Below are 16,115 nucleotides of genomic sequence, written 5' to 3' on the forward strand. Positions count from 1 at the left end.
ATTTCAGCCTCCTAGGGAGAAAGCTGTGGCTGCCAAAGGGCGGGGAAATTGTTTTTAACCGACTGACAGACAGAGTGAGCTGTAGAGCTGCTGGTCACTATCCTGCACTGCTGATAGTATATATTCAGGATCAGATGATTATACATACTGCAAGCATTTAGTATCATACATGAATACACTTAGAACAAAACCCATGACAGCATTATATAGCATATATAGATTTCTAGCCAACTGCCAAAGGCTTGTAAATCACACTGTAGGCTACCCAAAATGTATGCTGGAAATCCTTTATCCTTACAGTTTCATGTCATTCCTTTATATTGATCTCAGCCTTGTGATTTAATGTAAAAGTCTTCTCTGTTTTAGAGTGCTTTGACAAAGGTGGGGGACGGCAGTTCTGATGTAGGTCACAAATCATCTGTTATTGTTTTTTGCTGAAGGATCTCTATCTGGCCTTGAAAGACATCTATTGTGCTTCCTATTCCGACCCAATTGTTATCCTTCCTTTTGTGCTGTGTTTTGAATCATGGCAGTCATTTCCCCTCTCTGGACATGTCTTTTATTGGCATTTTATTATCTTTTTCTTATGCCTTTCCTCCCCAAACCATGTCAGTTTGTTCTTGGGTGCATCACAACCACACATTGACATCATTGTTAGACTGTCAGGCTGTCAGTAGACGTAGTTGGCTGTGTTACATTGCTGTCACAGGGAAAGTAGAAAGTTCATGTTTACCATGGACTTTGCTTTGGTGCCTTTCTGAGAAGTCTCAATGCCAGTGGGGCCACAGGTAGCTGATATAATCCCAGACATCTAGTCTGGAGTTCGGTTTCACTGGCTGAGTAAGTATCTAAAACAGAGCTTTTTGAAGCTGAACAAATCCTCCCATTGAACTGGAGGCTTGATTAACACAGCTTAAAAAACAAGAGTAGAGCGTCAAAGGGATTTTTGGTCGACCTCCAAAAGGTTACAGAGATTGCAAGAAAAGTCAAATGCAAAAGATGAGAAACTCAGCACAAGAGGTAACATTTTTATTGTGCAATTGTTTGACCTGAAACCTCTAAAACTCACATATTAACACATTATATCTTGTTTGTTTAATCTATATAAAAACTGAAGTAGTTTTATGGGCGGTTATGTGTCGGACTAATTGTTTGCCAGTCACAGTAACTTCCTTTGTGTATACAATAGCTTTAGAGGAACTAGTAGGTGCATGTTGTTACTTTTGTACAGTGCCAGGGTAGCTGTTTCCACCAATGTCTGGTCTTTGTTCTAAGGTAAGGGGCTGTAGCTTGATATTTACCGTACAGACATGAGAGTCGTATCAGTCTTCTCATCTAACTCTCAGCAAGAACACAAATGCATATTTCCCATAATGTCAAACTATTCCTTTAAGTCTTTTGTTTTGTAATTGGTAATTTTTATTTCACTGTTAGAATTAAATCAACAAAACCTTTGGTTTTTGCCTTCCGTATCGTCTTTACCTTCCAGTGCCATGTCTTTTGTTGAATATATATATATATGTTTAATGTGTGTAAATGGGGCCCAGCATAACTGCTTTCCACATTCATAACACAAAAAAGAATTTCTGGGAGCTAATTTGCATTAAAATAGCCAAATAAAAGCTGCCTTTTCACCCTCAGCTTAAGAGTTGAGAATGAACCTTCCCCCTTTTCCCTTCCTAACTCAATTCATGATTTTTCTCCTGCTCCCTCCCTCTCTTTCTCTCTAAATCTCTTAGAGGCCATTCATGTGAAAGCCTCGTAAATGTAGGAGCTCACCCTGCTGCAGTGCTTATTTATATGAGAGATCAGAAGGAGCAAAGGGTATATAGCATGGGCTTTACAGTCTGGCACACACACACACACACACACACACACACACACACACACACGATTAATGCTTTTTACTAGCTCCCACTTACTCTCTGTCTATTTAGCATTCTCCCATTCCTCCACACTGGGTTGCCTGAGTCCGGACAAAAGCTCGGTGGGAAGCAGCGCTGCCCGGCAGAGAGCTTTCAGGAATATTGCTCTGCAGACCACGTGCTCACTGGAGGGAGCGGGACAATCTGCAGAGTCAGGGGGAAACATGCAACTTAGATCTGATGGAGATGCAGAACAAATGCATCGTTTGGCAGTGTAGGAGGAGCAGGAGCTGATTCTGCATCTGCACTTCAGAGATAGTTGGCAGATAAAGTCCTGAGAGGGTCAAGTTTTCTGGCATTTTGTTCCATTATCAGTGCACTTAATTATCTTCTTTGGTGTTAATATGTTAATAGCTTTGCTATTAGATTTGCTTTCTCTGTTAGTTGATTAAAAAACCCTCAGTGGTTTAGGCATTACCTTGAGTTGACTTGGAAAATCGTATGATCTGTATGTGGGGGAGGGGACGAGGGTCTGATGGGAGCTGAAGGGATGAATAAATCACGGAAGGTCTCTTCTTTTATTAAATATGTGTGTGTGTGTGTGTGTGTGTGTGTGTGTGTGTGTGTGCCCACATTTATGTGTGTGTATGTGCCTTTTGGAGGCAGACTCTGGTAAAGACGCAGTTTAATCAATCAGCTGATGGCATCTCTGCTGGGAACTGATAAAGAATTGAGATCGGAAAGAAGCTGTGAGAAGCAGACACAAACAGGAAATTACAAGGGATGTGGATGCTTTTTGTTTGTATTTATTACATTAGATTTTCTGATTGATTACACAGGAACGTTTTAATACAAAAGGTACAATTACTATATATATATATATACAGTATATATATTATATAGATGCCCTTTACGTTATCATTGTCACTTGCTTGTGTTTAGTATTTCCTCAAATAGTTATGTATTGAGTAGGTCTCGGTATGTATGTAAAGTAATGCTCTTTTCAAGGGTAATAGTATTACTTTACTACTTTTTACTCCCTGCTGACAGTAATTAATTACACTAGTTGTTATATAACTTTACAGCTACACACCCCACAAACTTGGTATTGAATCCTTTCTCCCCAAAATTCAGAATAAGCACAGCGAAAGCTTTAAACAAGCCTTTTTTTCTTAAGTTTTAATGGTGCATCTTGCTTGAAATTAGCTCGTAGTTACAAATAAATTAGGTGGGACTCTACACACAAATTTGGTGATGGATATACGAATAGCTGGGAGAATGATAATGGAGGTACACTGATGCTCGTTCCCTGCTGTAATGTTGAAGAATATTTATCTGCTGATTCCAGAAAAGAAGTAATTCAATGGAAAAGCCAAAAATACATTCGGGACATCTGATTTATATCAGTTCTAGAGCATTTTTAATCTCAGTAAAGCCCGTATGAACAGACATTAAGTAGACCCATGAGAATAACAATAAAGGAACATGGTTGTCAACCTGGCTTGTCAAAAGGTTCTGCTAGTCGTTTGTAATAATGATTATATTAGTTTTGTTGTTATTTTTTCATATGACTAACATGGAAATAAAGCTGAACAGGAGCCGATATGGCTAGAATAGCAAAGAGGCAATTAGCCTTTATTTTGTATGGAAAACAAATTTCTCTTTATTAATTAAACTCCTCCCTTTGTTCTCTTTGCTTTTCTAATTTTTTCATTCACTGTGTCGCTGTCTCCTATACGCACAAACAAGAAGGATAAGGTTCTTCCTGGACAAGACATAGGCCAGATGACCTGGAAACTGGAAATTAATCATAGATATGACATATTGAACGTGTGCCTCTTTCTGTGTGATAGACCTGTCCATGAATGGATGGATGAACAGCTCGAGCGCATTACCTTTACCTACCAACAAACTGAACAGTATTATAAATGTCACACTTTAAAGAAAGAAAACAAGAAGAGGAAAGAAAGAACAATTAAAATAGAGGATATGAGAACCAAATATACAGATCAATAGATAGATGAGTCGATAACGGGGGAGAAGAAAAGGAGGAGATAAAAGGAAACAGAGGAGGGATGGTGTAGGGGTTATGTCCTCTTTTACACTTTGGACCTGAGGGCCAATCATTACCCCATCTATGTCTGGAAATGGCTGTTCACTTATTGATCAGTAGTGGGGCAGGTGGTGAGCTTAGGGGTTGTTAAAGATGCATGTAAAGTGAGGATGGGGTTACCATTGTCCTCTAAAAGCAAAGTGTTTGTACCATTCTCCTTCCTGAGATACACTTTCAGTGTCGGACAGCAGTTATTCTCTTTTTTGTTTGTTTGTTAATATGACATCAAACTGCTCTTGTGATGTCCTTGAAGAAAGCACTGAAGCAGGAAGTTGACTCACATCTGTGGGCAGTGAACCACAATATCCCAAAGGGGTTTTTGCACAGCCTGGCAGCTGTTTCTGTCTCTCTTTTTGCCCTTTATTGTGCATTACCCAACCCTTTTTTCCCTCCTGCCCAGCGTGGTGAAAGAGTTGAGATGTTAAAAATGCGATGATTCACAGCTAGGTCACCTCATTCTCAGCTGTCATTGTTCCATCAGCAAAACTGAACAGAGGAACTGGAGTCAGGTGTGAAAACGGCATTTTCTGAAATGGGCCCTTTAGCTCTGTTTTATGAGACTGATTGTCACAGTGGACGTTGTTGGACAGGCTGCAGTCAATCAGTTGATCCTTAGTTGACACAGTTGTTGAGCAGCCTTCTGTTGTCTGGTGTGTATCTGCACGTGTGTGTGTCAATTATTATGAACAAATACTCAGGTCCATTTGTACACTCTTACCGCTGTTAACGTCTGCATGCTTGCACATGTTTTCCTTTGCATGTATATGTCTGTGTGTGTGTGTGTGAGTGTCCAGGTCAGAGGTCACAGTGTTGCCTCAGGATAACAGAAGGCCTACAGAGCCCCTGGCCCCCACGCTGATCCTGCAGAGCCACTGTCAATAGAGCAACAGCCTCATGCTGCTATCCGATGGACAGATGTTAAAGGGGGTGAGCAGCCAGATTAGGAGGGATCAACTGAAAGGGTTCTGAAAGTGAATATTGAAAATGTTCATGTGATTCAACATTTCACAAACTTGCCTGGATGCCTGGAAAATTCCAGGACAGGGTTGGGTTTAAAAAAATGTTAATCTGTTTCAGTTGCTCTTTATTAAAATTATGTGTGTGAAAAAGTTTCTGACCCCTTAAGGATATTGTTTTGAGTTTGTGTGGGCGTCACATTAACGTCTGAACTGCTTCCCAGTCTTTTTTCTCTCTCACTCTCTCTGTCTCACATCATTTATCTCATTGTTTTTCTCCTTTTTCGGTCAGAGTGTAAGCCCCATCTTTCCATAAACAAACAAAACAAGACTTCTCTCTCTTCCCAAATTATCTTGGGATACAAAATGCTTTTCTGCAGATGTCTGTGACTTGTTTGATTGTGTGTTCACATGTCAGCATGCTGCTATTGCCAGGTCAATCTCTTATAATTGTTTCAGCAACAAAGAAAAGGAACTAAACCCCTAAATTCTGCTAACTCCCTCCTTCTGATTTTAGGAAAAATCTGAGAATCATGTAGGGGGCTTGGCTTTTTGCTCACGGAGTCTGTGATGTGGGAGGTAACACGGACCAGAGTGATGGCACGGTCGCACATACACAAAATCAACATATAAAATATTTGCCTCCTGTTCACTCCCTTTCTATGTGAAATATAAGGGACGAATATAACCTTCGCTTCCGGTGGCAAACCAGATTTGCATCTTTAGTGAACTTCTGTGTGTGGCACTTCCTGCATTGCTCACATTTCACTTCAACATTTGTGTGCATTTGTGACCGTGCTCTGACAGATGGACTACTGCTCAGTGTAGCAGAGATACAGCTTCTAGTAGTCAGAGCTACCGAGGTAACCGACCACAAGCAGCTGCGGTCGGACTCTCCTAGCCGCGCTTTGACCGTCATGAGAAGCCAGAATATACATATGTTTTCAGCTGAAAAAGTGGTTTGTGGGTTTAGTTATTATTTAATATCAGTGGACAGTGGATTTTTCAAAAGGTTTTTAGCAACACAAGATTTTGTCAACCCATCAAGGAGCACACAGCCAGCAATAGAAAACATGAAAGTTGATGACATGTGATCTTACAAGCTGCAGGTGCAAGTGGACAGGGCAAAGATTACTGCTCCATCATGTTGTCAGAGATGGTCCAGTGCTCTTGGGCGTAGCTCTTTTTACAGAAAGAGTGCTGGTCTGAATATTGGTTACATGTGTGATGTATTGTTGTCTTTCTCTCACTCGCACTGTCTGCCTGTATGGGAAGCTGAAGCAGGGATGTGACTCCTGAGAGTGGGGGAGGAATGAAGGACGATGGGATTGTGTGTGTGTGTGTGTGTGTGTGTGTGTGTGTGTGTGTGTGTGTGTGTGTGTGTGTGTGTGTGTGTGTGTGTGTGTGTGTGTGTGTGTGTAGGGTTTGGATGGAGGGGGTTGGATGGGGGAAGGGTGGACAGGTTCGTGGAGAGAGTTTTGGGGTCACTGCACATGCTCCCATCAATGAACACATGGGTATGAGTGCAGTCTAATGAGGGTCCTGTGTGTGACTGTCTTGTATCTGTGATGATTAGCTGGAAAAACAAGGAGGATTTATGACAATGGAGGGTGGGGTTATAAATCACTATCCCATAAGCAGAGGCATATCAATTTAATGGGTTTTGGCATTATTGTTTTCACAATCTGTAGATGCAATCAAACACAAAGAAAATACAGGATACCTAAAAAGCCTTTATATGCTTTGTTGGGTCAAAAACTTACTATTTAATGTAACATAATAATAGTAAATTAACAATATTACATTATTTAACCAGGAAAGAGCTTCACTGAGATTAAAAGTCTCTGCCAAGATAGCATGTAGACTATACAGTTTACGTTTAAATGCAATGTATTTGTCCCTATCCCTCTTGGTATAATGGGTATTTCTTTTTGATTGGTGTTAATCAATTGATTGAACCATGACAAACAGCTTGATGGGTGCTGTGATTGCCTGACTGGTCTTTGGTACCAATTTGTGATGGATAATGCAAGCTATCTAATACTTAAGAGCATGTTCTTATATGCTTCCATTCTTTGTTTGAATAAATTCCATTAATTTCTAATGCTATAGTGCTACCCAAAACATCTCATCATGTTAGTGTTATCATTGTAAGTACAACCTCTCATACTCCTTTTCCACCTATTGTTAGTTCTGGGCTGGAGAGTTGATTCAGGCTCAACTTCACAACCTTCTAAGAACCAGTTTACTTTTCCACAGGCTAAGGAGCCACCGTAGCCACCACATTACGTCTCTGTATACGTCCCCAATGTTAGCTATTGTTACCAAGGTTACGGTAGCTGGCTAGCTAGCTACCCAAACAAGCATGTTACTAATTTCTCACATCAAAGGCAGAGCTATCCTGGTTTTGGACTCAGTCTTGTCTAGTTTGTCAGGGGATGTGACCGATGCAGGTGGGGCCCAGGTGCTTTATCTAATCTGCGTATACAACCCGGCAATGTAAATTCCACATACACACACACTTCAGTCATGCTGGTGCCGGCTCTGTGGCGTCTGGGTTTATGTGCTTAGTTCACCGCCACCGTCACGCTCAACACCCTGATATATCCCCTTGGCCCAGTGTGCAGCAGCAACAGAATACCCACAACCACTCATATTACTCATGCAGAAACACACATACACACACACATACCATGTAGAATGTGGGTTTAGTGAAAGATGAGCTTGGCAATGGAGATCATGATCTTACTGTCTGACTCAATCCTGAACAATGGAGTGAGCTAAGGAGTGGGTATGAAAAGCATTACGCAGCCATGACATTTTATCTGTGTCAAATTTGCCTGTCTGTATGTTTGGCATTACTCAACTCAACCACTTAACTTCACACAAACAGATTCACACATGAAATGTTAAGGGCTGTGACAGCTTTTGAGGACACCCAGACAGCAGGCCCTATTTTTTGTGTCTTTTTTTTTGTTACATAAAAATGTTTTTCATTTTAGGAAAAGATCAAGAATGAATGTCTTAAATAGGACTGCAATTCTGATTAATTTCACAATTTGTTTGATCAATTAGTTCTTTGTCCTAAAACATTGGCAAAGTTGATATCTCCAGATGTCTTGCTTGTCCAACCATTCAATTAACTATTACACGAGAGAAAGAAAAGCAGCAAATCCTCCGAAATGAGAAGCTCGAGTTAGTGAATGTCTTGAAATGAAGAATCAATTATCAATATAGTTGCCAATATTTTTTCTGTTGATTGACTAATTGTTTAATCGCCTAATCATTTCACCTCTAGTCTGAAATATTTCGCACATTTGAGACTATTGACGTATAGTATCGTGCTAGTAAAAAGTGCCTATTAGTGTCAGGAGTAATTCATGCTAAATTAAATGAAAAAAGTTAAAGAAAACTGTTCAAATGTCCCTCACACTATTTTATATTTCCTTCTTCTCCCCCCATTAATGTATCCTGGTTGAATCCCTTATTTTAAATGACAATGAAGTATGTACCATCTACATTACCTACAGTTGTAAATACCAATGAGTACAGGTTTATCTGTCTCTTCTTCTAATTCATGTCATCACGTTAGTAATTTTACGAGACAGTTTGGTAACAGATGGCTGATGGCTGAGGTGTTTTCTCATTGATGAATAATTTGAATCTGTCAAAGTTGGCTGAATATCACGTTTAGGCACATGGACATGTTGGAAACTATCCAACTCTCTCCCCCAAGTACTGCCGGTATAACAGCTTAACGGACCTCCCACCTCACACCCTGACACCTGCCTGTGTATCTGCACATGTATGGGGAAAAGAGAGGTATCACCTTAACTCCTAAACATACACCAGAGCTCCCTGGAATGTGGAGCTATACGAGGGATCCGATCTTATCAGGTTTTTTTTTTGTTGTACGTTCTTCCTCTTTATCAAATCCCTTCTGTTTAACATGTGTTTGGGGTAGCTTAACACCGGTGGGGTTTCTCATGTAGACCACCAGTGGTGTGTAGCATGAGATGTCTGGACTTTGGGTGGCTGTTTAGGGTTCTCACTCATTAAGGTGAGAGGAAGTCATTCCTGAGCCACGCACGGCTGCACCTCAACACAAGTAGTTGTCGGGGAAGAGGAATAGAAAATAGAAAGTAGAGCTGTCTGTGGCAGTCTGGGTGGTATCAGTGGTAGTTTCTGTGTCTGTGTGTAAAAGACTATGTGTAATGGCTAACATGAAAGGGAGGACAAAAGCTTTTTCTTACACTGGAAGAAAAGATGTTGAGTCACGGTGGCAGCTGTTGTCATCATGTAAAATGAGTAAGATGTTGGGATATGCAGCAGTCTGGTGCAGCATTTTTGACTCTCCCCTTTCCCATCACTTTCAAACTGTGTTTTGTCCACATATATTTACTTATCTGTGCCTACTGGCCCCATGCTATAAAGCTTTTTACCCTACATGAAATAACACATGTTTTTTCTCTAAAGTAATCACATCATAGTCAAAAGACAGGTGATGCTTATTTTTCTTGTGTAATATTGCTTCTACATTCAATCCCCACATTTAAAGCAAAGTTCAAATTTTTGTTAAAATTCAAATGTAGCAAAGTAAGTACATGTGTAGCTTTCTATGCTTGTTAGCCATGCTATGCTAACGCTTATGCTACAGTGTTAACATATAACAGTAAGCTTTTGGAGCTATCAAAACTCAGGTGATCAAGTCCTCTTGGGACTATGCATATCAATTCATTAGTGAGATATGGACCAAACTCATCACCTGACTGACTGATCGACTGACCAACACGCTTTCGAATCCATGCTGCTAGCGGCTAAAATCTTTGCAAAACTACAAAAGATGAAGATGAAAATTATTAGGAAAGTAGAGCACTCATCAGACTTGAGCCAATATTATAAAATGTACACAATGTACTGTATTGAACAACAATCTCAATCATCCAGCACAAGAGTAAATCTGTACCCAGCACTCTTGTTATGGCTGGTTGATGAGTGTCAGACATCGACTTCTCAGTCTGTTTGTCTGTGCATGCAGTGCTGCCAGCTTGCTACACTGTATTTATAGGCAAAATACTTCCACAGAGATAGCTCTAATTTAAGTGTGTACATAACAAGGTAGATATGAAGGGGGCTGGTGATGGGAACTTTTCACATAGCCATTGCAGCCAGTCACTGGTGCCTAACATTTTCTATAACATCATTGTTGTAATTATATATAAGCAGCAAGCCCATTGTAACTACTATTGTTGTGGCACCAAATTTAATGTTGATCCCTTTTACTGTTGTCTTTCCATCTAACAAGCTGCTCTTTATTCTCCAATCTTTCTTCTCTGCCTCTGTTTCCTCATGTCTCGCTTCCATGCGTATGCCATGGCTGACGGTGTTGGGTGGAATGTGGCTCAACGTTCGGTTTTTAAATAGCATCCTAGCCTGAATCAGCCGCTCCTAATAAGGCAGAGGGTAGTGACACTGGCCCCAAAATATCAGCAACCACCTCACTGAGAATAAAACTTTTCCTTGCCTTGATAGTGAAGGATGATTGGTGATAGTGTGTAGACACAAGACGCTGTACATGCAGACTCTGCAGAGCTGTTTTTAATCAGTCAAGAAGTCAAGATAACATAACAGCATGTTTGAATAGGCTTACTAGAGCTGCAGGTATTTGTACTTTACAGTAATGCTGGCTTAGGTCAGCTGAGGCTGTATGAAATTTGCCACCAGTGACATGTGATATAATATGAGAAAAGGTGATGTACAATGACCCTGTTACCAAAAACAAGCAGTTTATTATGCAAAGTTCTTTAATAATGTCTAACCACTGCCACTAGACTGACCAGTAAGTAGTAGTACTCACTTGTGATGCTTAGTCTATGATACATAACCCTGTGAAATCAGCAATCAATATTTATCACCAGACATTACAATTAAATGTGAGTGATGTTCCTTCAGGATCCTTGTGGGGGCGCCGCAGGCAGCAGGGCAGGGCCTGTTGCGGGGCAGTCGGCCAGGAGCCTTGTTCAGGTGTCCAATCACACCGGAAGAGTACGACTGTGAGAGGGTGGATATTGATGGAGATGGTGAGTATAGTAGAAACAATTAGCCATTTGAGTAATTTTATAAGCAAAAATGTCAAAAATGGATTTTTTATTTTAGCACTAATTTATGTCAGCTAGAATAGTTGTTATATAGGCCTATAACAGGTTATAAATATGGTGATGAGCATTTTCTTCAAATCTCCTACCATTTATTGTTCAACTTATTAATAAAGTCCAGTGTGTAACATTAAGGAGGATCTATTGGCAGAAATGGAATATAATATATAATAATAAACTATGTTTTCATTAGTGAATAATTACCTGAGAATAAGAATTGTTGTGTTTTCGACATTTTTATCTACAGTGGGTCCTCTTCTACTGAACCGCCATGTTGAACCTCCAAATTTCAACAGTACCCCAGAACAGACACGCTGAATGGCTCTAGATAGGGACATTTGCGTTTTTGCCCATGGTCCTTTGTGCTTGGAAGGGGAGGCTGAAGCGAGGGAGTTGCAATCTGTAATCCTATAATCTTCTAAATCCTACACACTGGACCTTTAAGTGAGAAAATAACTGTCAGTTTAATGTATAATGAAAATAAATGGTTTGTTCCCATCCTAGTTTGTACACAGTCACTAAGACTTCACAGGGTTTCTTTTCTTGAATTTTCCACAGAGATTATTGTCGACTTTATATTCTTCCTCTGACTATTCTGCAACTTCAGAATAAGCCTCATTCGGTTACAAACCTTTGTATTTAAAAGCTTCTACCTAATGTTGACATTAAAATAAATTACTCCAAAGTTGACTATAATTTTAGCTTCAATATTTCCATTGAATAACTGTTGTGTGCTGTTGACTTACTGCAGCTCAGATCCTAATTGGTTTACAATATGGAAACCGTTATGATTGCCATTTCCTTCTGTGTTTTCCCTCAGTGAGTCTGAACAGAGAGAGCAAAGACAACCAGTGGCTGGGAGTTACTGTCAAGAGTCAGGGGATTGGAGGGAAGGTGGTGGTAAGTAAAGACTACATCCTGTAAATGCATCAGTGCAGGAAGCTGCAAGAAGACATTTTCAGCTTTGTTTTGAGTATCATACCAGCCAACGGATGTCCAAAACACCCACAAACATGCATTTCTTATCACAACAAGCAAAGTAAATAATAAAAATATGACTCTAATGCCATTTCCTGTCCCTCACCAGACCTGCGCTCACCTGTATGAGCTCAGGCAACGTGTAAACCAACCCTCAGAGACTCGTGACCCCATTGGACGCTGCTACGTCCTGAGTGAGGATTTGACAGAACGAGATGACCTGGACGGGGGAGAGTGGAAGTTCTGCGAGGGCCGGCCACAGGGACATGAGCAGTTTGGCTTCTGTCAGCAGGGCCTATCCGTCAGTTTCACCCCAGACAACAACTTCATTCTGTTTGGGGCTCCGGGAACATACAACTGGAAAGGTAAGGTGTCTGATTGACCTGCAGAAGGCTGGATCATGGAAACAAGGTTGTGAAAGCTACACAGACATTTTATGGAGCGATATACCATTGTTGTGTTGCAGTTTTAAAGCTGCATTAATTCATAAATTTAAATACATTTTTGTAGGGCACTAGGTGGCAGCAACAAGTAAAGAAGCAGTTTCTTTTATTCTGTTACAGGTTTGAAGACCTAAAAAATGCACTTAATTCCCTAGTTTATATTGATTTACCCCCTTTTTCCTTCATTAGTGCTGCACCTGCTTTGTGCAAAATGTTTATTTTTCAAACTTTTTTTTTAAAGGTGCTGCTGGAAGAAATACTGTTGCAAATAATGTGAGCTAGAGAAGAGAGCCAATCCATGTAAATGGCCTTAATTAAAACAGTACTATTAACAGGACAATACTGTTAGGGATAAAAAAAACAATCTAATTGATTTACAAGCCAATCTAGTGATTGGACACAGAAATTATGCACAGCAGCAGCGTAACTTAATCAAAGAAAGCACTGAGATTCATTTGGTGCAGTACTCGATTGATTTATTTATTTTGTCTTGTCATAGTCTGTCACATTAGATCAATTCTGTGCTTTACTGCATAATAATCTTAATTTATACAACTCATTGAAATATGAATCTACATTTTGTTAAAGTCAAACATGTATTTTGAAATGTAAGGTATTTATAGAGTGTGATTTTATATGTGTATGTGTGTGTGAGAGAGCTTATCCCAAAATCAAAAGTTTGTAGTGTGTTCACTGCCTACTCAAACCAGAGAAAAATGTATTCATTGTAAATGGTGGCAGCTAAAGAAAAGTATTGGGAAAGTCTTAAGTGAAACACTTGACGTCCAGTGTTGCACATGTATTGTATCATTTCGTGTAAGTATAAAATTGTAAAGTTTGTTTGTTTGTATACTAACTGCTAAAACAGTATACCATGTTGATCAGTATGTTTTATATACTGTACAGAATTAGAAAGTTGGACAGATTTGGGACTTTGTGTGGATGTGATTGTTTGTACTCTGATGTCTGCATTGTGTGAAAGTGTGTGAGTGTTGTCTTGTTGCTGTGGCCCTCACCTATTTCCATTCCAGGGGAGATGCGCGTCCAACTCCTAAACCAGACTCAGCTTGACCTCGGTTTCTATGACGACGGACCCTATGAGGTGGCAGATCAGAAACAACTTAATGCCCAGCTCATCCCTGTGCCCTACCACAGTTACCTGGGTAGGATTTGCCCTCCCTGCTCACTGCTGCCTGTGCACAGGAGAGAAAGAGAGGGCCGGGGGAGGGCGACACCAGGGCTCAGACTGTACCCCGACATGGCTGCCGTGACCAGGAGCTAGTAACAGTAGCAAACTGCCTCTAACTGGTCTTTCCCTCTTGATTATTTCTGGATGAGCCAATCTTTGTGTGACTCACAAAATCCTGCATTTCTTTTTTTTTACTCTTTCCCTTCTGAATGTGGGTGGAGTGGTGAAAAATGTCCAGAGTTTATTGTGGCATGACATGAATTCTTATGATGCAAGTTTGGAACATTTCCCTTCTAGGGGCGAACAAGGAAAATATATAACCCCCACCCAAAAAAAAAACCAACCCAACAACCATGACGTTATCCTCATTCTATCCACCACCCTCTTACAGAAACAAAGTTCAGGAAAACTTAACAGGGTGGTGTACAACTAGTCAGGGCACAGTCTGAGCCTGATATGTCGTCTCTCCACCAGGTTCCCAGTGGTTTTGCAGGAAAAAAGCCACTGCGGAACCACAAAGACAAAAAAAAACAATCAATCACAGCCTGTCTCACCTGCACCTCCCTCTCCCTCTCTCTTTTCACTCTTTTCCCCCCTCACCATTTCACCACCCCATCACTCCCCTCCCACACTCCTCCCTCTGTCTCTCTTTCTATTTCTGTCTTTCTTTTCCCATCTTGGGCCATAGGGCTCTTGTTCATGGCTAGCCCCATTGAAGATGCACTGCTGTACAAAACTCTGGAGCCCTCCAGCCGGCCCACATCGTTTGAGGATGTAGCTCATAATAGCTACTTAGGTTTGTAGGCGTGAGGTGTTCTTGTTTGGACCGGACTTGGGCTTGTAGTGGAAGTAGTCCCAACCCTCTTCTCCGTCTTTGTCTTAATCCTTTCTGCTAATTCCGCCTCGTGTCTGCGTATATAGATTTTTAGTGTGTAATCTATGTACTAGGTGGGGCCTTTACTGTAATGAAGAGACAGCCATCCAAAACTGCAAATGTTCTGTAAAACTATGATTTAATTTAATTTAATGTAATGTAATGTAATTTAATTTAATTTAATCTTATTTTATTTTATTCTACTCTATAGTATGATTATTTTTCACTTTCTTCTTCTACCTGCTGATTTGACAATGGTAAGGAGATGGTTGTCTCTTTGAGTAGCAGCAAGGTGTTTGTCTGTTTTGTCTATAGATATCTGTTGTTTGTAGTGTGTTGAGTCAGTCTGCATGTGTGTGTCGGGACTTTCCAGGTGGTGGTTTTCTTGTCAGTTGTCATAGTTTTACTAAATCGTTTTACTGATTAAAGGGTTGAACTAACAAATAAGAAGCTACAGCCGTGCTAGTGGCTCTGTAGGCCAGTGCTTAGGCAAAATGGTGCTTTGAGCTTTGTTCACAATGACAGTGCTAACATGCTGATGTTTAGCAGGTATAATGTTTCGATAACCTCGATAGGACTAGTTTAGCATGCTAACATTTGTTAATTAGCACTAAACACAGTACCGCTAAGGCCGATGGGAATGTCATTCGTTTATTCAAAAACTCAAGTATTTGACACATTACATTTTTGACCTTATTATGGTGCTAGATGTACAGTTGAGGGTTCACCAAAAATGATTACAGTGTATCCTGAGTGGAACATGAATACCTGTACCAAACTTCATGGAAATCCATCTTACATTTTATTTAAAACCATAGAAGTCAACCTCATGGTGGCGCCAGAGGAGGATTACTAAAGTCACTAGGATTCATCATCTGGGGACCTTGAGTGTCTGTACAAAATTGTGTTCCAATCCATCATGTAGCTGTAGAGATATTTCACTGAATCAGTGACATCTTTGACCTGGTGGTGGCGCTAGAAGAAAAGTCTGAAGATCACCAAAGTCAGTAGGATTCATACTCTGGGGACCTTGAATATCTGTACAAAATCTCATGGCAATCCATCAAATAGTTGTTGAGATATTTTAGCTTGGACTAAAGTGGTGGACTGAAGTTTGTATTTTGAAGAAAGCACTGCGATTGTGATATTGTTACAAATCTCTTGGTATTTAGTCTCCATGTGTAATGAACCATCGTCAACCGTTGACAGGTCCTATTTATTGTTATTGTGGGGTTCCAGGTATTACTTTTCACTAAGTGTGTGGATCTTTCATAAACCTCTTCACTCACATACCTCCAAGCCTACTTACCCGCCTGCTCTCCATATTGAGCCGTCTCCCTGACAACACTAATTCCCACATGACCTTTTAGCCTTCATTTATTACTCACATGCTTCCATTGATCCTAACCAGATGATATGCCACACCTATGCATGCTCACTAAAAATGAAGTATCATTAAATACATTTTAATTATATCATGCTATTACAAAATACACAGGAATCATCTGAGTTTGGAGAACATTTTGAGAATAAAATTAAATA

The 16,115-nt window shown here is 40.3% G+C and overlaps 1 protein-coding gene across 4 annotated transcripts in view; it reads left to right on the forward strand.

Annotated features, from left to right (window-relative positions):
• The window catches only part of itga7 (integrin, alpha 7), a 34,451-nt gene that overhangs the window by 5,118 nt on the left and 13,218 nt on the right, over positions 1-16,115 (forward strand). For 3 of the 4 annotated variants that reach the window (XR_007886540.1, XM_051415496.1, XM_051415494.1), the window contains exons 2-5: positions 10,887-11,014; positions 11,910-11,989; positions 12,177-12,432; positions 13,542-13,673. Coding sequence is in view for 3 of the 4 variants with exons in the window: in XM_051415496.1 (XP_051271456.1) it covers positions 10,887-11,014; positions 11,910-11,989; positions 12,177-12,432; positions 13,542-13,673 (596 nt within the window). In the remaining variant the exon portion in view is untranslated. Of the gene's footprint in view, positions 1-10,886; positions 11,015-11,909; positions 11,990-12,176; positions 12,433-13,541; positions 13,674-14,387; positions 14,496-16,115 lie in introns of all 4 variants that reach the window. The other variant, XM_051415495.1, reaches the window with a different exon arrangement.

The sequence above is a fragment of the Dicentrarchus labrax genome, unplaced genomic scaffold, assembly GCF_905237075.1.
Source record: "Dicentrarchus labrax unplaced genomic scaffold, dlabrax2021, whole genome shotgun sequence".
NCBI classification, from domain to species: domain Eukaryota; kingdom Metazoa; phylum Chordata; class Actinopteri; family Moronidae; genus Dicentrarchus; species Dicentrarchus labrax.